This window comes from Carassius gibelio, chromosome B7 (genome assembly GCF_023724105.1).
Source record: "Carassius gibelio isolate Cgi1373 ecotype wild population from Czech Republic chromosome B7, carGib1.2-hapl.c, whole genome shotgun sequence".
Taxonomy (NCBI): Eukaryota; Metazoa; Chordata; class Actinopteri; order Cypriniformes; family Cyprinidae; genus Carassius; species Carassius gibelio.
The window spans coordinates 23,922,018-23,944,738 of record NC_068402.1 but is presented as its reverse complement, the minus strand read 5'-3'; the positions used below and the strand labels follow the sequence as shown (position 1 = coordinate 23,944,738).

The window sequence follows — 22,721 nt, the reverse complement described above, 5'->3', positions numbered from 1 at the left end:
CACCCAGAGCTGGATCAGATAGCTTCTGGTTGCAATTTTGTTCGGTCTGATGGACCTTGCGAGAGTCAGACACTAAGATATCGGAAGCGTGTCATAAGAATGAATGAGGCACTCTCGCATTGGAGCTGCCAAGCTGTCAGACGCTGGGCAGACTGCATGACTGACATGCTTTGATTGGTCGATTCAATATAGGGAGAGAGCAGGAGCGAGGGAGAGGCGAGTGGGAAACTTCACAGAGTGCTCACAGAGCGCCGATTTGAAGCGTTGTAAGACTATTTGTAAAAGACGTGGAGCGCTAACTCTCTAGGTATCCAGCTTGTTAAAGCTTTTTTCATCCTTCTTGAGGAATTGTGTTAAAGATATTGCTTGGATACGGTTTCACTCCAGCTGAACAGAGTGACATACCTACGGCGCGCTCAATCTGCGAGCGAAAGCCAGTCTATTTATCCTATGCTTTATCGACTGTATGCGCACTCAGGCAAGGTTAATCACAGGTCTGGCGATGCATTCTGGGTAATAGGGTCCATGGGTGTCACGCAGGGGTAGCATAAGCTACGAGAGCGGATCTCGGGCTGCATCCTGATCCAATAAGTAGATGCAGAGTTTTCAGTTAAGAAATGAGTCTGGAGGAATAACTACGGAGAGGTGTGAAACTGACAAGGCAAGGTAGAATTTAACACGGTTACCACTTGTAATTCCATGTTACTACAAATATAGCATTATTGTTTTTTCTCCACTTCAATTTAGGGGGAAATCAATATTCTGCTTTGTTTATCTAAGTGACAGGCTCTCGGATATTGCGTTTTTATGTTGCCTTTATAAAGGGGCATTAAAACACAATATATCTGAAGGTTTTTATGGAGCTGACAGTTGCTGAGGGAGATAGTGTTAATGGCATAAAACGGTTGAAAAATGGCTGTGTCTCTTATTTATCTGTGTTTATTATGTACAAATATCCATCACAGGGCTATACTTTTCTGATGCACAATTATGAAGATGCACCTCAGGACAGACTCATCAATAAAACGCGAGGGGGGAACAGCTCTCTCTCTCTCTCTCTTTGTGTGTGTGCTAAAAGGGAATGAAGCAGAAGAAGCTACCTGTGTACAGCACTGTACATATTGTTTTCATCATTTGTTTTCTTTAAAAACATGATTTTATTGAAAACACATTCTAATTTCAACAAATTCCTTTTCACGTCTATATTGCCTCCCTTATGAGGCTTTTCTTTGCATCCATACTTTCTCTTTTAGAATGACTATGAGCAGAAAACTTGACAAAACACTGATGCGTGCTTATGAGAGTGAGTTATGGATGCAGAAGAAATTATGTGATTTTTATGTGGATTTTTTGCATTACCAATCCAACTGATATGATCTTCTGCTAAGTTATATGTACTGAACATACACTAACTGTTAGATTTATTAATTGCTAAGTGTACAGCAATCAATGGCAGTGTTAACTTCCACCAAATGTATTCTGTAATTGTGGATCAGATTTGCACAGTGGCCGGAAAGAATTTTGAACCATTCCACTTTATTACAAAACAAGTAATATTTTTTTAATTTCAGGAGGTCACCCCAGAGAATATCAGATGGTTTGAGGTCAAGGCTCAAAGTGGACCACTCCAGAAAGTATATTTTCTTCTGCTGAAGTCATTCTTTAGTTTATTTTCTCCTTTGCTTTGAGTCAATGTTGGGCGGCAGTGGCTCACTGGTTCATGTAGGTTGTCTACAAACCGGAAGGTTGGTGGTTCAATCCCTGGCTCCACCTGACCAAGTGTCGAGGTGTCCTTGAGCAAGACACCTAACCCCAGCTGCTCCCGATGAGCTGGATGGTGCCTTGCATGCTGACACCACAGAATGAGTGAATGAATGGGTGAATGTAAGGCAACTTGTAAAGCGCTTTGGATGGCCATGGGTCTGTTGAAAGCGCTATATAAATGCAGTCCATTTACCATTTTTACCATTGTCGTATTGCATTGCCCAACTTATGGTGAAGTTCAATTAGTGCATTCGCATACAAACATATTTTTTTTCATATCATGGCAGGGTGTCCATTAAGGAATCAAAACCACCATAAACCATGATGGTCCCTAAACCCTACTTTAGCTCTTCAACGTACTTTTGTAATCTGACTCAAGCAAGTGAAGAATTTTTAATCTTCAGTGTCATGGAGTCATCATATCAGATAATGCTTCCTGTGAACAGCAGACTCAACATTTACGAGTCTCTGAACAATTTGCATTGCATGTTTAGTAATGACATATGAAAACCTATTGTTTGTCTGTAATTTGTAACCGCATTTGTCTGCTGTTGCGACTTAGATGAGATCAAATTATATTACCAAATTATGTAGAAATCCAGGTCAAGCCAACGGGTTCACATACTTTTTCAGGCAATCGTAGCTATAACCATCTAAGCAGATGAGCACTCTAAAGCATCATGTGAACGTGAATGATTGAGCACCACACCCGTTTAACTTCTTTAATATTCACGTGTTAGCATGGATAAATAACGACTGTGTCCGTCTGCTCTTGAATATTTGATTGTGCTTCTCTAATTGGCCGGTTTCCTTTGCTACATCTCGCCAGAGACATCCTGAAGGTGTCACAACAGTCTCTGACAGCCATCTATCTTTCCCACTGCAGCCTAAATCAATTACTCTCCACCGGCACATAGAGTAAAAGGGCTCCACTAGTCTGTTACTGTCACAGGCAGATCAAACACATCATATTCAGAGAGTTTTCGCATCTCGCAGCAAGTCTACGAGGTGTTCCTTAAGCCACCTCATTGCACTGTCATTATGGGTTTATTAACAGCCTGGGGCATAATGACTTATGATATTCCATCTTGATTAGAGGATGCAATTAGACAGCTATAAAAATCAATGCTTCATGTTATTGAATTGCTAAACAACTTTGCCTCGATGGCGAGTGAGTTTTTGAGGAAATGAAAAAAAAAAAAAAAAAAAAAAACATAATGAGGTTCTTGTCTTGTCCAAGTCTTCATAATTAACCGTTATAGGAAAAAGGATATTGACCCCAAATTTCACAAAGTGTGTATGTTGCTGAAGCCTCAAGGACACTGTGTGCCGCTTTGTCCTCCTCTGTTGTAAGTTTGAAGGGTCAGGTTTTCTGTCACACACACAAATCACTCATGTCATGCATCCAGACCAGGAGATAGGGGACAACAGGTAGCCTGTAGGCATTATGGGACGAATATGTTTTTTTTGTTTTGGTCATAATCTTTTTTTTTTCTTTTTTTTTTACATTTCGCCAGAAAGCAGGAGCCTCTCAGGACCATCCAGAACAGATTGACAAATGTAACCCTGGGCAGAGCCTCAGATTAGATAATAACTCAGTGCTGGCAGGGCGACAGTGTCACTGCTGACCGTGGCTGGGGCTCGTTGTTGTTCCCGGTGTCTATGTGAGTGTCTTAGTCGCTGTGTGCGTGTGTATGCGTGCATTTGTGTGTTTGCACCCGAGGCTGTAGAAAGCATTGAAGGGCACTTAGACAAGCTCTGCATCGCACAATATCGGCGCCAAAAACAGCCAACACATGTGCCATCCTTCACACTGTAACTTCACAGTAATGTCTGGCAACCACAGAAAAAAAAAAAAAACAATGCCACATTTACACAGATACAACCTAATATATATTGGTTTTCCATAATGTTTAATATTTTTTTCAGAAATCATGTTTTTTGTTTTGCTATTTTTTTTTAATCAAAATAACCCAATTGCAGTTTGTCTGAGATTAATTGAAATTCACAATGAAAATAAATTATTTATGAAAATTGTTAAAAGCTGATTTTGTCTGTTTTTGCAAATGAACTCTTCATGTATTGATGAGATTTTGAAGTTGTAGTGCTGACACCTTCAGTATGTTTTTTTTTTTCTTTTCTTTTTAACATATTTGTAAAAAGTAATATTATTTACATTTAAATAAACTTAAACATATTACTTTAAATTACTGTACACTCTTAAGTATAATCTAAATATTTTTTATCAAATGTATTCCATGGCTTTTTCTGTCTATCTCCATTGACTAATAATGTCACACCTGCCTACACCCCCCAATACCTATTTATTAACCTATTTGATCTTTGACCCAGTCTGACAGAGATGGCAGTGCCACACTCAGACAGACCCACCCAAAACCCTGCAGCTTCAATTACCATTATAGATGAATTTATGTACAGTAGCATTTGTGTGTGTGTGTGTGCATGTGTGAATACATGTATGAGCAGTCAGGCTGTCATAGTTACAAAACTCAAAAAAATGATACTGTGGCATCCTAAACAAATAATAAGCTCAGCGTATTGTTAGCAGCATTTTTCTTCTTTTTATTTAGCTTGCATAGGGACACACACGCACCCACTGCAAAGCTACAATCTGCTGACAACAGAGGAGTATGGACGCTGCAAATGAGAGCAGTGATTTGTAATAGGCAATTAAAGGTGTGAAGATATGGTTGGATGTATGTAATTATTGGGATTTTAATGAGTCAACGGGTAGCTTTAGCTTTGAAAAGGTTGCTTCTCTTGTCACCGTGCCAGGGTCCATGTCAGAGATGTCCTCCAACTTGATATGTTACTCTTGTGACAGCCATTAATGACCCCGAATCATTTCCCTGAAATAACAAGACTCCACACAACAGACTGAAAATAAAGGATTAATTTGATTAAAAATACATTCCTTATTTCATACGGCTTCAATCGTTGATGTTTTCTCACAGACATCAATTGAGCACATTTTCACACATTGAGCTCAATCAGTGACGTGGCTTTTAACCTGTTCACCATTGGCCACGACCTGAGATATTATCAAGGTAAGATGCTGTAGCAACATGGCAGAGAAAAATAATAATAGCAATGATGCAGACAGAAATGGAAAAACAAGCAAGTATTTGTTTTTCCCATTCTCTCAGATGATGTCCCTGATTAATCGCAGCAGGCTTCAGTGTTAAATCAACTGAGTTAAGTGAAGCAAATATGTTAAAGCGCACATCAGTGGCATTCGGCAAAGCCATTTCATCTGTGCAACTTTTCAGAGTTAAGAGCAAATACTGACACATGTATTTCATGGCCCCACCGCACTTTCAAAGAGGAATCGGGGCCCATTAAAATTGCATGAGGAAGGAATAATTAAACAGAATATTTTCTCTCTGAGAAATGAAGAAATCAAAACGGCGAGGGGCACATTTGATTTCCCTGGCCTTAAAATAAGATGAAAGGTGAAGCGGAGACACAGGGCTAAAACACGTGCCTTGTCAGGAGCTCTGTCTTTTTTTTTGTTCCTCGCAGCCCTTTAATTTGTCCCTCACTTCCTGCCGTTGTGTGCTTTTATTGTATATGCTTTTATAGTTGGAGCTCCCCAGAATTTGAATTGGTAATTAAACTTATTTTAATATATTTATAAGACTCATCAAGGCAGCCCTGCATATCAAAGTGGCCAAGCTTGTATTGATGTGAGGAATCAAAGCAGTGATTACTCCCTTACATCGGTGGGCTTTAGCTCTTAATTGCACTGCATGTCCGAAAGATTTGTGGGGAGAGTGACTGGAGAACGACAGGGAGTTCTCATCTTAGGGACGTAGATACTGAAGAAATATATATATTGATTTCAGCTGAAAGTCTCAGTAAACTCATTATTTGGCACAGCTGAATGAAGGCGCAGGGTTGTTTAGAACATGCTTGTTAGTGAACGCATCATCAGATCTTTACGTTTTTTTTTTTTTTTTTTTTTCAAATGCATGACTTTATTTAAAAAATATTGTTGTCGCCAAGAAGAAAGACCCATGACCCTTTTTGTGAGAAAACATGCAAACAAACAAGTGTAGCATTTGCTTTATTAAATAAGCATATGTTACGAACTAGCTGATGTATTAACAGGTAAGTATATACATTATTAACACCCAAACAAAGGATGCAATGCTAGCTAAGGTAACTGAGATGTTGAACCATTAGTGCCAAGCTACCGCTTTGCCCCCACCCCCGAACTCTAATTAGACCCACAAACAATAGCATGGCTGCAGACCTTGTCATGAAGGAAAAGAAGAAAGGAGGGATAATGAAGAATACATGGTCCGTTTTTTGACTGTGTCTACCTCTTCTTTGTGGCAGTGGGAAAGATAAGGCACTCTCTAACGTAGCGTCATTGACTCCTCCTGCCACTTTCCAGGTCACTAATTTTTCAGCTATGAGTTCATTGTGCGCAGACCGATATGCTGTCTTTTTTAATGAGGTTATTTCTGGGTTATTACCTCGCTCCTTGCTTGGCCATCTTGTGTGAGAGACCTAATTGATGTAAATCAAATATGGTTAAGCAGGGACCAACCCCTGGGCCACTCCACTTTCATTTCCACATTATAACCACAGAACATTTACCAAACACATACATACCTTCCCCCTATAAAAAAGAGAAATCATAGAAATGAAAGATGAGCAACTTTTTTCGTTATACTTTTCATCAATTACCCATCTCTGGATTGGAGGGGGGGATTTGCAGACAGTCCCATTCCAGGCGTAAATGTGAGTGCATGTTCACAGATGCAGAAGAGTGGGCTCTGCAAGAGAGACTGAGATGCTGGCATTTGACTTTTGCTGAATAAGCTCAAGGTGTGCATTCTCTCAGGTTAGAGAGGTTATTGGGGAGAAAAAAAAGATGGGTGGGTGGGTGAGTGGGGGGGGGGGTGAAATGTTTTAGCAGTGCCTGTTCATTAAGCTCTGTCTCATTCAACGGTGAAATTAGGCCTGTGGAGATGGGAGATGAATCACATTTACAGGGCCCTTGGCCATGTGACAGTCTCACTTGAAATTGAGAAATTCTGAACTGGGAAATAGGCTCAATTTGAATTTTTGAGACAAATTAGCAACAACCCACAGGAAGTTGAATGAATAAGTAATTACTTTGTATAAAAAGTATATTCTATATAGTATGAATGTAATCTGGACATTTGTTGTATTATCATATGTTGCATAATCTCACTTAATTTGATCATAGTACTTTTTCGTATAATTTTTTGCATGGTATTTATATAGAGAAGTAGACATGTTTAGATTCCGTCTGTAGCCTTACTAAATTTTACCTGATAGGAAATATATATGTCTATAATAATATATCTATCGCCAACATATGTCAAGCCAGCCATTCTCCAAATGTCTTAACCTCTTTAGGGTAGCGTATAAACCTTCAAAACGTTTAAACGAGGATTTTTCAAGCATTCAAAGGTTTTCTTGACAAACGTATCTTTTTTTAGGTTACAAATTACTTGTCTTGTGAACATCTTGGAGTTTCAGTTCATGTTAATTTTGCGTACTTACATTCAAATCGAATTGCAATTATGAATTCTGTTTGCAACCTCAAATCTAACTCAGAACTTTAACTGGAATTTTCAATTCAATTCTAAATGTCACAGAACTCTGTCTCAAACACACACTCCCACAGTTCCTTCATCCTCTGTAAGTCTTCATGAAGAGTTCTGGGGTTTACTCCTGTTGGTGATTTAGCCACCTGCCACTCCTGTCCGCTGTTTACAAAGTCTGGAGACACACATGAGCTGTTCGAGTTTGGGATTAGAAGTGCAGACTTGGATGCTAGTGATCAAAAGCTGCCCATGACACTGAAACTCCAATATCACTCTCTAAAGTTGCTCTCCTTCATGCCGCTAATGATTAGAGCCTCGTCCGGAGCATCATCAAAGCTCTCTCTTTCTCTCTCTCTCTCTCTCTGCATCTCTCTGTCTCTCTCTCCGGGCAGCAATGTCCCTATAGGACTAGGAGCATGTGTGATGTTTAGCTTCTTTCAGTAAATCCAGGGCTTTGTGTCACCCCCTCCCCAGGTCCTCTTACCCTACCACTGTGACATGGCCGCCGGTGGCACATTGACGCCTGTATCCGTTCCTGACGGAGCTAAGCCGGATCAGCCGTGTCGTCGGCACACTCTCGCTGCTTCCTCCCAGAACATAATCACAGTCAGTCTGCAGCTTCAGAAATCCCCCATCATCATCACCAGCAGCAGCATCACCACCACCATCATCGTCATCATCATCATCAAAGGCTCCACCATGTCTGTCAATCAGGTGAACGCTTAGTCTCTGTGAGTGGCAGAAGGAGCCGGGAGAGTGACGTTAAGCAGGCAGCTCCATGGCCCTCCGTCAGGCCTGGCAGGCTTCAGTGACAGTGGGGGTTGGTATAACGTCCCTCATCCCGCCAGCTTAGCCTATTGAACTGCCAGCCCTGTGCCAGTCCACGGCAGGAGGCGAGGTGGCACTTTTCGATGGGACAGAGGCGTCCGACGGAGAACACTTCTGGGGGTGGGTAACTAAGAGTAAGCCAGGATGTGTTAGCAGACTTCACTTCCTTCAAACCTAACAAGGTGCAGCATCTAGACAGAGCCATATATGCATGTGGAGGACCGTGAGAACAGAGTGTTACTGGGTGTCTTACATAAAAAAAATAAAAATTGTCAAATTTGTTCAGATTTGGTTTAAATTTAGGTCAGTTTTTTTGTCCTTCTGTCAAAACTCTTTCATGTTTGCTGGCTGATTTTTGTTTGCCTTCAGCTAGACCAAAATAAGAGCGATGCCATTGAGATTTTCCTTCAGAGACTTGATTTGAAAGTGCTCACAAGAAATTCAGCCTCCTACTTAATGCAGTCATTGCTTACAGAGGGCACCACGCTGGGTATCAGATGTAATTAGCTGTATTTGCTTGAGCTCTACTTCAGTCATTGGCAATGACTATTGTATTACGCTATGAGACACAATAAATGTGAGCGGATGATACTACAAGAAAAAAGTGAAATGAAATAAACCCATGGAATCCGCATCACAATACTTTGACCTTCCCTGCTGTTAGCATAACACCCAGTACCAACGTTAGCTTGAAAAATAAGCACCGTTGTCCAGAGTCTGGCTAGCTTTATGTCCCAGACATACTTTAATTTGTTCCCCTTATCTTATCGGTGAACACACCCTCAGCTGATGATGGTGATGTTCTAAAGTGAAGTGATGGTATTATCCTGCTACCTCTGCGGGCCTCTTCTTTAATTTAGTTGTTATAATTAGCCATTAAATGGTGTCAGTTTCTACAGCTACTAACAGGCCCACTCTGTTCTGCTTGTCTGCATTATCAGTTTGGGTGCTTGTAGAGGGGAGGAGGGGGACCAAGAAAGTAAATTATAATGAAGGCCTATATAGTCCAATTACCGATAAAAGCAGCCAAGTGCAGTGCCGTAATGAGGTGCCACTACCTTTCCTTCTCCCCCTTCCCCTCCGAACACTTCGATGGGAATAGCTAATCGCTAGTTTTATTACTTTGAGCCCCTCTCACAGAAGGGTTTTAACCCCGGGACTTTCAATCTGAATGGGACGATCACAACAAACAAATATAGTGGTGGTGCCGTCCATGCTAAACAAAGTTAGTCTAGAGGCGGGGGTGACGGGATGATTGGAAAGGGAGAAAATAGACAGAGGAATGGAGGCAATGAAGTGAGGACACAAGGAGGAGGAGGATGATGTGCTGAAAGAGAGAGCGAGAGGAAGCCTGTCCTCATGTTCTCACTTTAATGGGTCAGTATTTAATTATTTGGAATAGCAGAGCTGTCTTTTGTAGCCAGGGATGTAGTTCCTTGCTAGAGCACTTACAAGGCAGGCAGGTAATTAAACTGTAAGATCAACCACTGGCCCTTCTCTTCCTCTCTTTCTCTTTCCGCTCTATCCCTCTCTCATTCTACTCTTCTTTGTCAGGTGAGGCGCCATGCATCGGAAGACAAGTGGAATTCAGGAAATGGAGAGAACGACATATAGAGAGGGAACAAATTAAGGTTGGGAAGACTCAGAAGTCTCCTTCATAGCTAATAGCCGGCTCTGCTAGGGCAAAAGCAGCATAAATGCTGCATATTTTACACGAGTCCATTGTATGAAATAAAAGTAGTGTCCTCTCTTGTGTCTCAGGTGCATCTGTATTTTTGTGCCACAGTCCACTACGTCACTGATTTCACAGACATCATTTTCGTATGAAGACATCCTAATGTTGTCATGTCTAAAGATCTAGAAAACAATTCAAAACACGTTAGTCGTCACTAAGCAAATATTAATAATTATATTCCAAATAAATTTAAATGGGAAAAATACATTTCTTTGTTACTTGTGTTCATCAGAGCACAAGAGACTCTTGACAGGCCTAGAAGTTCAAACCCTTTCCACCTAAAGGCGGAAAATGGCTTAATGCTCTTGATGTTATTCTTTTCACCAACCATGAAAGACAGGAAGACAGGAATTTATTCAAATATTGGATAAAGATATACACTACCATTCGAAAGTTTAAGGTTGTTAAGATTTTCATGCTTTGGAAAGAAGTCTCAAATGCTCACTAAGTTCACATTTATTTGATAAAGTACAAAATACACAAAAATGCATTAATGTAATAGAAAATGTAATATTAAATAACCATTTTTAATATGATTTAAATTGTATTTAAATCATATTAATTAAATAATATTATAAATTATATGTACAAACCCGATTCCAAAAAAGTTGGGACACTACAAATTGTGCATAAAAACAGAATGCAATGATGTGGAAGTTTCCAATTTCAATATTTTATTCAGAATACAACATTGATGACATATCAAATTTATAAACTGAGAAAATGTATAATTTTAAGGAAAAAAAAAAAAAAAAAAAGTTGAGACAAGGCCATGTTTATCACTGTGTGGCATCCCCTTTTCTTTTTATAACAGTCTGCAAACGTCTGGGGACTAAGGAGACAAGTTGCTCAAGTTTAGGAATAGGAATGTTGTACCATTCTTGTCTAATATAGGCTAGTTGCTCAACTGTCTTAGGTCTTCTTTGTCACATCTTCCCCTTTATGACGCACCAAATGATTTCTATGGCTGAAAGATCTGGACTGCAGGCTGGCCATTTCAGTACCTGGGTCCTTCTTCTACGCAGCCATGATGTTGTTATTAATGCAGTATGTGGTCTGGCATTGTCATGTTGGAAAATGCAAGGTCTTCCCTAAAAGAGACGACGTCTGGATGGGAGCATATGTTTTTCTAGAACTTGGATATACTTTTCATCATTCAGTTGTCCTTGTCCACTTTAGTCCAGATGACATGGTGTCCCAGTTTTCCAAAAAGAACTTCAAATTTTGATTAATTTGACCGCAGAACAGTTTTCCACTTTGCCACAGTCCATTTTAAATTAGCCTTGGCCCAGTGAAAACACCTGCGCTTCTGGTTCATGTTTAGATATGGCTCTTTTTTTACCTATATAGTTTTAGTCGGCAACGGCGAATGGCACGGTGGATTGTGCTCACCGACAATTTTTTATGGATGTATTCCTGAGCCCATGTTGTGATTTCCATTACAGTATGTGCATTCCTGTATGTGATGCAGTGCTGTCTAAGGGCCCAAAGATCACGGGCATCCAGTATGCTTTTTCGGCCTTGACCCTTACGCTTAGAGATTGTTCTAGATTCTCTGAATCTTTGGATGATATTATGCACTGTAGATGATGATAACTTCAAACTCTTTGCAGTTTTACTCTGAGAAACTTCTTTCTGATATTGCTACACAATTTTTCGCCGCATTATTGGAGGAATTGGTGATCCTCTGGCCATCTTGACTTCTGAGAGACACTGCCACTCTGAGAGGCTCTTTTTATATCCAATCATGTTGCCAATTGACCTAATAAGTTGCAAATCGGTCCTCCAGCTGTTCCTTATGTTATGTATGTAATATCGTTATTTCCCCATTGTGCCTGCGGGAGGCACTGCCACTTGTAATTGTGAGTTGTGTTCCTTAAAGTAATAAATCCAGAAGAAGAATAGTATCCCTGAATGTTGGTTGTGTTATTTGAACGTGGTTTAACCCAAGAGTTTTATATATGTTTTAGTCAGTTAAAACATAACATATTTGGCGACGAGGTGGATTTAAATGACCACGAAGCTACTAACTTACAGTGAATCGTAGTTAGGCGTTACGTTACCATACATTTTCTTTTCTCTGCGTAGCTTTAGTGTTCAGATTAGCTAGGATGGCTGCTGCCATTGGCCACATGGAAGCTTTTAACGAAAGCGTCGAACCGTGGACCACATACATCGAACGATTTGAACACTTCATAGAAGCAAATAGTATTGAGGCCGAAAAGAAAGTGCCTGTGCTACTCAGTGTGATCGGAGGAAAAACATATGGACTTCTCCGAAGTCTTATCGCGCCAGAAAAACCGGGAGAGAAAAGCTTCAAGCACATTACAGACACGCTACAGCAGCACTTCTCGCCAAAGCCCCTGGTCATCGCGGAGCGTTTTCGTTTCCATCGGCGGAATCAGGAGGAGAGCGAGTCGGTGACACAGTATGTTGCAGTGCTTAGAGGGTTGTCAGAACACTGTGAATTTGGGGGACATTTGGATGATGCACTTCGCGATAGATTTGTGTGTGGCCTAAAGAGTGAGGCTACTCAAAAACGCTTGTTGACTGAGTCTACGCTGACGTTTCAGAGAGCGGTAGAGTTGGCGGTCTCCATGGAAACAGCGTCACGTGAAGCACACCAACTCAGCGGATCACTGACGGTAAACGCACTGTCTTTATCAAAGAGTAAGACTGGGAACAAATGCAAACGATGCGGAAAAAATAACCATAATGATGATGATTGTTGGTTTAAAGACAAAAACTGTAATGTTTGTGGAAAAAAAGGCCATATCAGTCGCGTTTGCAGGAAAAGTAACGTTTATGATGACAGAAAAACAATGAGTGGAAAAACAGCAAAAGCTGCAAGGCCAACGAAAGCATTTAAGCAGAAAGGCTACATAAAAAAGGGAAATGTACACCGCCTTGATGCTGATGCAGTGTCTAATGAGTATGACACAGACTCAGATTTAGCTCTGTATAAACTGTCGCAGCCAGGAGAAAAGTCTAGTATCACCGTGAAACCAGAAATTGAAGGTACACCACTGGAAATGGAACTGGACACGGGCGCAGCAGTGTCATTGATCTCAACAGAGACTTATGATCGAATATTGAAACACCTGCCCCTATGCTCAACGGACATTGTTCTTCGAACATACACTGGGCAAGCATTGCGTCCTGAAGGTGTAATTGATGTGCATGTGAAATTGGGCAAGCAAACAGCTGTTCTTCCATTGTATATCGTGCAAGGAGACTATCCACCACTCTATGGCAGAGAGTGGTTGCGTCAGATCAAAATGAACTGGAAAGAAATTAAAGCAGTCAGATTGAAGACGCTCGAATCTGTGTTGCAGAAACATGCTGCTATTTTCTCTACACATTTGGGAGAAATGAAGAACATCACCGCTAAAATAACATTGAAACCTGAAAACAAACCCAAGTTTTGCCAGCCCAGAGTCGTTCCGTATGCTCTTCGTCCAAAAGTCGAAGCGGAGCTGAAACGTCTCACTGAAATTGGAGTATTGTCACCAGTAGAGCATAGTGAATGGGCTACTCCAATAGTTCCTGTTGTAAAGAAAAATGGAGACGTGCGCATCTGTGGTGATTTTAAGGTGACGATAAACCCTGTCTTACACATTGAACACTATCCATTACCGCGCATTGAGGACCTGTTTGCTTCATTAGCAGGGGGACAGTGTTTCAGCAAATTGGACTTGTCACATGCTTACCTTCAAATGAGGGTCGAAGAGGATTCCAGGAAGTTCCTTACAATTTCTACACAAAAAGGACTATTCCAGTACAATCGCCTTCCATTTGGGATCGCTTCGGCGCCAGCTATTTTCCAGAGAGCTATGGACCAAATATTACAGGGTCTGCCTAATGTCCATTGTTACCTGGATGACATTCTGGTTACCGGGCAGACTGAAGCTGAACACCTGGAAAACCTGGATGCAGTCCTTGGACGACTGGAGCAGTTTGGGTTGCGTGCTGAAAAAGGGAAATGTGACTTTTTCAAGGACTCACTGGAATACTTGGGTCACATAATTGATGCAGAAGGTTTGCACAAGTCACCTAAAAAAGTACATGCAATTGTCAATGCGCCAATTCCATCAAACATCACACAGCTAAGATCATTTCTAGGCCTGTTAAACTATTATGGGAGATTCATACCCAATCTGGCAAACATAGCGAATCCTTTGAATGCCCTGTTGTGTAAAGGGAAACGCTGGCAATGGTCTGAGGAGTGTGATGCTGCATTTAAAAAGGCAAAAGAACAATTGGTGTCACAAAATGTTTTGACACACTATGACCCTCAGAATGCAATTCGGCTTGCATGTGATGCATCACCTTATGGCATTGGTGCCGTCATTTCCCACATGCTACCCAGCGGTGAAGAAAAGCCAATAGCTTTCGCATCACGCACACTTAGCAAGGCAGAACAGAATTATGCACAGATTGAGCGCGAGGCTCTGGCCATAGTGTTTGGGGTCAGAAAATTCCATCAATATCTTTACGGACGGAAATTCACGCTTTTCACGGATCACCGCCCCCTTACTACGATCTTTGGGCCACAAAAAGGAATTCCGTCTATGGCGGCAGCACGGATGCAAAGGTGGGCATTACTTTTGTCTGCGCACAATTATACAATAGAGTACAAAAGAGCTGAGAATCATGCAAATGCTGATGGTCTTTCGCGTCTGCCGTTACAAGTAGAACACAGTGAGAAAATGGATGCAGTAGAGCTATTTTACCTCGAACAGATGGAGAAACTCCCTGTCAGTGCCACGGATATCCGACGTGAGACTATGAGTGACTCAACCTTGTCTACAGTCGTTGAAATGGTCATAAAAGGGACCCAAGCTGTCAACCTGACTGGTAATAATGAACTCTCACCTTTCATCTCCAAACGCGCTGAGCTGTCCGTCCAACACGGGTGCTTAATGCGGGGCATGAGAGTTGTGGTTCCCCTTAAGCTGCAGAAAAGAGTACTGGAGGAACTGCACACTGGCCATCCAGGAATAGTCAGAATGAAAGCCATTGCTCGCAGTTATGTGTGGTGGCCTGGTATTGATGCTGACATTGAACTGTGCGTGAAAATGTGTCAGTCATGTCAACAAATACAGAAAATGCCACCCCAAGCACCCCTCCACCCATGGGAGTGGCCAAGCAGACCATGGGAACGTATTCATGTAGATTTCGCTGGCCCATGTGAGGGTCACATGTACCTAGTCGTAGTTGATGCACATTCGAAGTGGCCTGAGGTGCAGTTGATGACATCAACAACAGCAGGGAGGACAATTGAAGTTTTGCGGAACCTTTTCAGTCATTATGGACTGCCTGAAGTCCTGGTGAGTGATAATGGACCACAATTTGTCTCTCAGGAGTTTGTAACTTTCCTGAAGGCCAACCATGTGAAGCATATCCGTTCAGCCCCATATCATCCTGCAACCAATGGGCAGGCTGAAAGGTTTGTTCAGTCGCTAAAACAAGCATTGAAGGCATCTAAGGGCTCTTCCACTGTTCAGAGACGGTTGGAAACATTCTTGCTGACGTATCGCAACACACCACATCCAACGACTAGAGAGGCCCCTTCTAGGTTGTTTTTGGGACGACAACTGCGCACACGGCTGGATGCCTTGAAACCCAGTGTGACAGCTGCTGTGCGACTCTCACAGACCTCCCAGGTCCTCCGCCGTGCTGGTCGTTCAAAACCAAGACAGTTTGGAGTCGGCGATGCAGTTCTGGCTCGTGATTACAGAGGGAGAGAAAGATGGACATCAGGTGTGGTGACGGCTCAAAGTGGTCCAGTGTCTTATAATGTGGATGTAGGAACTTCTGCGGAATGGCGACGCCATGCTGATCAACTCTTGTCCATTCCGAATCAAGCAGCTGAAACTCAGGTGACACAACCACCTGACATCAGTGATGTACCGGTTCCTTTACAGACCTCTGTAAATGACACTTCTTCAGCACCACCAACCAGGGAACAGGATGTTAACAGTGACGCATCAGAGTCTCAGATAAATCATGGCAAACTCAACATTCCATCATTGCAGGTCAGACGTTATCCAGCCAGAGTGATTAAACCGCCCAATCGTCTGACATTATAAAGCCATGAGAAACTCCTGTTGAACTGAAATGTAATTAGTTATGTTAGTGAGCCTGTTCTGACAAGGGGCAGAATAATCCCCGAACTGGCTCGAGGCAAGAGGCAGTCTACCCTCTACCTCTAGTTAAAAAAAAAAAAAAAAAAAAGGCATAATTTTTGAGTAGCTGAAAATGCATTGTTTTTCTTTTGTTTGTTGATTAAGAGGGGAGGAAATGTTATGTATGTAATATCGTTATTTCCCCATTGTGCCTGCGGGAGGCACTGCCACTTGTAATTGTGAGTTGTGTTCCTTAAAGTAATAAATCCAGAAGAAGAATAGTATCCCTGAATGTTGGTTGTGTTATTTGAACGTGGTTTAACCCAAGAGTTTTATATATGTTTTAGTCAGTTAAAACATAACACCTTACACTGTTCCTTACATGTACATTTAACTTTTCTGGCCTCTTATTGCTACCTGTCCCAACTTTTTTGGAATGTGTAGCTCTCATGAAATCCAAAATGAGCCAATATTTGCCATGGCATTTCAAAATGTCTCACTTTCAACATTTGATATGTTATCTAAATTATATTGTGAATAAAATGTAAGTTTATGAGATTTGTAAATTATTCCATTACTTTTTTACTCACAATTGGTACAGTGTCCCAACTTTTTTGGAATCGGGTTTGTATATAACAAGAATGATTTATGCATCCTTGCTGATAAAAAGAAATAAAATAATAATAATCCAGAAAAATAAATAAAATACATAACCATACTGAACCTTAACTTCTGAACGATAGTGAACCTGGTAAAGGCCTACAGACAAAGCCATACAGTAGTATTACTCTTTTGCAAATAAAGTTATTACTTTAATGAAGCCAAAGGCACATCGAATAATTATTAAAGTTAGTTATGAATTTTGAGTATTTTAGCCATTCTTATTTTAGCCATTACAAGCATTGTCTTCTTACAAAGAGCTCCCAATGGGAAATGCAAAATAAATAAGTTGGAGTATCTGGGTTTGGAAAGAGACAGACAGTGTTACCGGTGCATTGTTTGCCAGTCTGTGCTGAGGACAGACGATGGATTAAACCATGAATGAGTGATTTATTAGCTGCTGCTGTCACGCTGCTTAGATGGATTACTACACATGACCTTTGACCCCACTTACCAGAGTCCTCACCGCCACAGTGTGGGACGGAAGGTGTTCCGTGTATGAACGTGTGTGTGTGTGTGTGTGAGTCAGACCGCTGGCCAGCTGTATGTCGGTGACAGGATGGGACCACTTGATCAATGGGCTAATGAACAGCCCATTTCATAGATGGGATGAACTGACTCTTGTGTTCATTGAGTGTCTATAGTAAAAGCCCACTCTATGCTCTCTGAACCCTTTGTAGAGAGAGAGAAAAAAACAATGCGACACAGAAGACAACAGACTTTTCTATGAAAGAACTAACGGCTGTTTACAAAAGGTTTATCTTCATCGCTCTTCTTTTCAATGGGTTTACCATTAACTGTGTGTTCTGAATAGTCTTAAAGTACAACAGCTTCTTTACTGTCCCAACACAGATCTTTTGCACTTCCAGGGCTTAAAAATCTTTAATATCCCTGAGAGAAGCAGATACACCTTCAAGAAATATGAGCCTTGTTGAATGGTTTTCCCTGATTACAGCAAAGTACAACAGAACAATAGAAGGGGGTGGGGGGGGGGGGGGGATCAAGGAATTTTTATAACAGGCAAATATTACAGTAGATGAAGCATCTGCAAAGTGAGAGTGTGGATTTGCCTTAATGCAGCATATAAATCTAATGACAAAAGTGTCTGATATTGTTTTTGTTTTTGCTTTCTTTTCTTTCCCAATTGTTACGATACAGATGGCTTTCTCTCTCACTCTCTCTCCCATCCATGAATTTCATTTCTCCTTTCTTTCCATTTTCCATCCTTCCTTACATGGCTTTCAGCAGTCTCTCGCTTTCACACTCTTTCTCTGTAATTCATTTCAAGAACTCTGGCAATAAAACCCAAAACAAAAGGAAGAGGCTTTTGTACCTTTGCTGACTTTGTTACTCGCCGGCGTAATAAAGAAAAGTAATATGCTTTAAACATTAAATAAGACTTTAATTGGAGCACATGAAAAACGTACCATGGGAAGATGTAATTGAATGTTGCCGGGGAGCCGGGGGAATTAAAATAGGTCGTTTTATGCTTTGCTTTATTTTTGATTGAATCAGCTCCTAATTGGCCTCGGCAGTAGTATTATCAGTTTTAGGCGGTATGTGAGACGCTCAATGGCACGGCTCCTCCGTCACATGAGATGAGAGAGAGGGAAAGACTGAGAGGAGGGGAGAACCAATGACAGAGACAAATGTCTTCGCATTGACAGCTGCCCTCCATACTGCCCTGCGCACAAACACACAACAAACCTTTGCAAGCAGCTCCCTCAAATTATCAATCACTAAGCAGTTCAGTCACTAAGATCAAGAGGAATTAGAACTATTGCAATATTTTTGTTCAGTTTAAACCAAGTTTAGTTGACTAATGACGGGACAGTCCAGCACCTGGAGACTTTTCTCATTTCAGATGATCGCAAGAGCCGGTGACATGATTTTGGTGCATTATTATTTCCTATTGTCAATAATGTAGTGATCTCTGAAGCTCACACAGTCACTTTCAAACCAGTCAGCTTTCTGCTTTCCAATGCTCCAAATTCAAATGGCTTGAACATAAGCTGAATCTACATGGGGAACTTTTTCAACCATATGTTATATTTCTGATCGTGATTATTCATTTTTTTAAAGACTGGATATTTTCAGCAAAATTTCATAGAACAGCAGTATGCATGGGAGCATCTTTATAGTGAAAATCTGCTAATAGTATCATTTTTCATAATGGAACCATTTTATTGAATGAATGATGAGTGCTGTGAAATGCCTGAACATTTATGTTTTTCTTTGACAATATTTGCAAAAATAAATAAAATAAAAAAGGAATAAATGATGTCCAACTAACACCATCAACAAAATAAAATGCTTTAATTAAAACGTCATTCGAGGACTATCCAGTGTCATTAATGTAACCCCTCATGGCAAGAGACCAAAGAGAGAGAAACACCCCACAGAACAGCTACAAATTTGAGATCGAAATGTAATTGATGTGAATGCCCATTAATTTTTTTTTTTTTTACTGAAACAAGCTTGTACTGTATGTTTTAATATAACTAGCTAGTTTATCTGAAAGATAACCTTTTGAATCACCTTGCCCAACACTGCAACAATGTGTGACAAATATCCCCCAAAAATATATTATATCTTTGTATCCTTTTATTTAATTATTAATGCATTTTTGTGAAACAAAAATCATTAAAGCTAAAACAACATTGTTCTTGTGGAAATTAAAATGTCTTTTTGTTTTTTCTGAGCATGAACATGGTCTTCACACAAGCAGCGCAGGACAGGGTTATCAGTGAATAACTCAAATTTAATTCTTGATCTCACACACAGCAATGCATATGGCTTCAGAAAACATGGAATATATTGCACAAATTATATTCACTTTTTTATGCCTACGTGGTGTTTTTTTTTCTTTTCTGGAGCTAAGGAGAAACGTCTAAAGATTATTGAAATAACATGAAAGTGACTAAATAATGGTAGCATTTAAATGTTTTGTCTGATCTATAACTTTAAGGCAGATAAAGAACAGGAGATGAAACATAATGACTGATAACTGGTGGGAGTTGAGTGTCTTTTCCCACTCAAGGAGAGGAGGAAGTTACAGGCCCTGGAGACACCCTCATCCTCTTTCTTTCTTTTCTCTTTCTTTCTTTAAGTCATTCTCCTGTTCCTGTTCTCTCTTTCCTTATCGTCTCCACACTAAAATTAGGTCTTCTGTTAGCCAGGCTGCCAGTGCTCCAAGGAAGGCCTCATGGGAGTAACAATACAGGGAACATGGGTGTGTGTGTGTGTGTGTGTGTGTGTGTGTGTGTGCTGGAGGGAATCCACCTCACCTTGGCAGGCGTTTAAGAGTAAAAGGAGGGCTAAAGTGTGCATAGAGCTTAATCCAGCTTCCTACGGTCTCTCCGGTATAAGGTGGCACTGCCCTGTGAGAGAGGAATTGCTCTGGTCTAGAACATGCTCTCAGGAGAGTGTTACTATAAAGAGAGAGAGTTTCCAGGCTCTTATCAGACTCACTAGTGCACCATTGTTAGTGTTTTTACGGTAGGGCTCTTTCTCACAAACACACACCCCTGATAGTGCCAATGCAAGAGTACTTATGTTTTGCATCCGAAAGAAACGAAAAGAGCACAAAACGAGAAACTATGAGAAACTCTTAGTCTGAACTACTGTATAAGTCTGTCTCTCCTCACCCTCCCTGCTTCTCTCTCTCTCTCTCTCTCTCTCTCTCGCTCTCAAATGGATAATTCTGGTGATGGCCCTGACAGCCCATGGTTTAGATTTTGATTTATGTTCTTCCAAAGCTAAAATCAAAGAATCCATCTAGTGCTATTTTATGGCAGCTGGGATGATGAATGGTGCAGTCTCTGGGCCAAACGAAGCCGCTGTGTCTTTGCCCCGGATTTTAATTGCTAAAGTAGCCAGTCATTGCTCAGGATTCAACAGTGAGCATGCTGCCTTTCTCTCCCTCTCCCTTCAAAGTGCACTGTAGATGGCTGCTTTGAACGAAAATTGAATTTAGTTTACTGTAACTTGCTGTTAAATCATTCATAGTGCGGCCATAGGGAACTCATATAACAAGTATAAGTAATGGCTCTCGTAATGGGCGAAACTTTGAAGTGTAAATTTCACATGTATATTTAATGTATGGAAATTAAACAAAATAAAAATTAAGTAATACACATGATGAACATTTGATACAGTTTCGTGCTGCCTTTCTATGCAAACAGCCAGACTTGAGCTTTTCTCATTTGCTCATTTTGTGAGTCGTGCTCCCATCTTTATTTTGCGATGTGGAAACAGAAATAAGCCAGAGGATGAAAAGAAAGCTTGATTATCTTGGGGACTAAGCGCAAAAAGTTGAGTAATGTGTTTCTGTGATGGACAAAGTGACAAATACCAGAGCGAATGGGATGCTCTGTGTGTGTGCGTGTCATTATGAGAGCGCCTCGTTTAATAAGAAGTACAGGAAGCGCGGCGCTCCTAATTTTACAGGGACGCACACTTTCTGTGGCCGATAAAAGTCATAAACGCACGTAAATAAAATCAGCCCGTGTGCGTCATTAATCAAATGGGACAAGATGTCAAGATTTCCCCCTTCACGAAAAAAAGAGGCGTAAAAAAGAGCAGTAGCATCGCTCGCTAAACTCCCACAAAATCAATGATGCAAATGAGAAAAACAAGCAGGCAATAAATTCTTTCACATCTGCACACCCCAGTGAGAATTTTTTAATAATTTTTAATAAAGCATGATTGTAGTTTGTAGCACTGAATAATTTAATCATGCAGAGATATGGAGGAGAGATAGAGAGAGAGAGAGAGAAAGAGAGGGGGTGGGGAATTCACATTCGAAAATTTCAATCTCAAATCTTTAGCTGTTCAGTGGGGGGTGTTTGCTACTTATGTATGTAACCCATTAGTTTGTTTCCCTCTTTGCTCTCTTGCCATGAGGGGTTACATCAATGACACTGGATAGTCCTCAAAGGACGTTTTAATTAATGCATTTTTTTGTTGATGGTCTTAGTGTGACACCAAAAGAACAATACATAAAGTGTATTTATATATATTGTATATATATATATATATACGAAAAAATTTAAAACAAAAACAACTATATGTATATGCACAGAGTCGTGGATGAGCAGCCTCAGGTGAAACAAAGCCTTGCCAGTAATTTATAACAATGACACAGGAGCGAAGTTTCTCTAAATGAGGCATTCAGATAGCCAAACCAGTCATTTATCCTTATGATTAATACAAATGATATTCCTAATAATAAATATTGCTGCCTCGCAGCGAGCAGGAAGAGAGAGGGAGAGATTGAGAGGGAAATAAAGGGAATGGGGGATAAAGAGAGACTGCAAATCCATGTGGCTATACGCATCTCAGTGTGTTACTATTTGTGTAAGTATCGTGTGTTTAAAACTGTTAAAAAAAAGAAATGCATATGCATATGTGTCTACGATCTCAAGGCCTTATCACAGATACCCTCTCTTCATAAGCTTTTCACAGGAGCCTCATGCACAATTTTCTCAAGCAAAATAATAGGTGACTAAGGGAAAAATGCTAAAAATGCATTAGTTCATTTGTTTTGTGTAATACTTGTTATTCCACTATTAGATTTTCAAAAGAACAATTTATATATGTAGGCCGATGTATGTATTTATTTAAACCGTAACACTAAAAAAAAAAAAAAAAAAAAAAAAAAAAAAAATTTGGATTTACTTAGAATTATTATTATTTTTTTATTATTATTATTATATTTTTTTTACACAGATATTTCACAAATAATAATAAGAAACAGCAAGTAACACATTAAATGAAACATGAAATGTTTAAGTAAAAATATTTTCTTGTATAACATGCTTCAACAATCTTTTACTTTTAACTTTGCAAAAAAAAAAAAAAAAAAATATATATATATATATATATATATATATATATATTGCTATGTAATTCAAAGTCAGGAATGATCATGCTTTTTGGTGTACATAAAAAGAGCTGATTTGACATACCAAACTTATTTTTTTTTATTTTTTTTTTTTT

General features: G+C 40.2%; 1 protein-coding gene across 1 annotated transcript; it reads left to right on the top strand.

Moving 5' to 3' along the window:
- Window positions 1-11,738: 11,738 nt before the first annotated feature.
- Window positions 11,739-16,383, top strand: LOC127961434 (uncharacterized protein K02A2.6-like). Its single transcript, XM_052560517.1, has one exon. It carries the CDS (start codon window positions 12,045-12,047, stop codon window positions 16,023-16,025), a length of 3,981 nt encoding a protein of 1,326 aa, XP_052416477.1. The 5' UTR covers window positions 11,739-12,044; the 3' UTR covers window positions 16,026-16,383.
- Window positions 16,384-22,721: the final 6,338 nt, after the last annotated feature.

Excerpts from the sequence above, each read along its gene's own strand:
- LOC127961434 (XM_052560517.1), top strand. The coding sequence starts at position 12,045 with ATGGCTGCTGCCATTGGCCACATGGAAGCTTTTAACGAAAGCGTCGAA.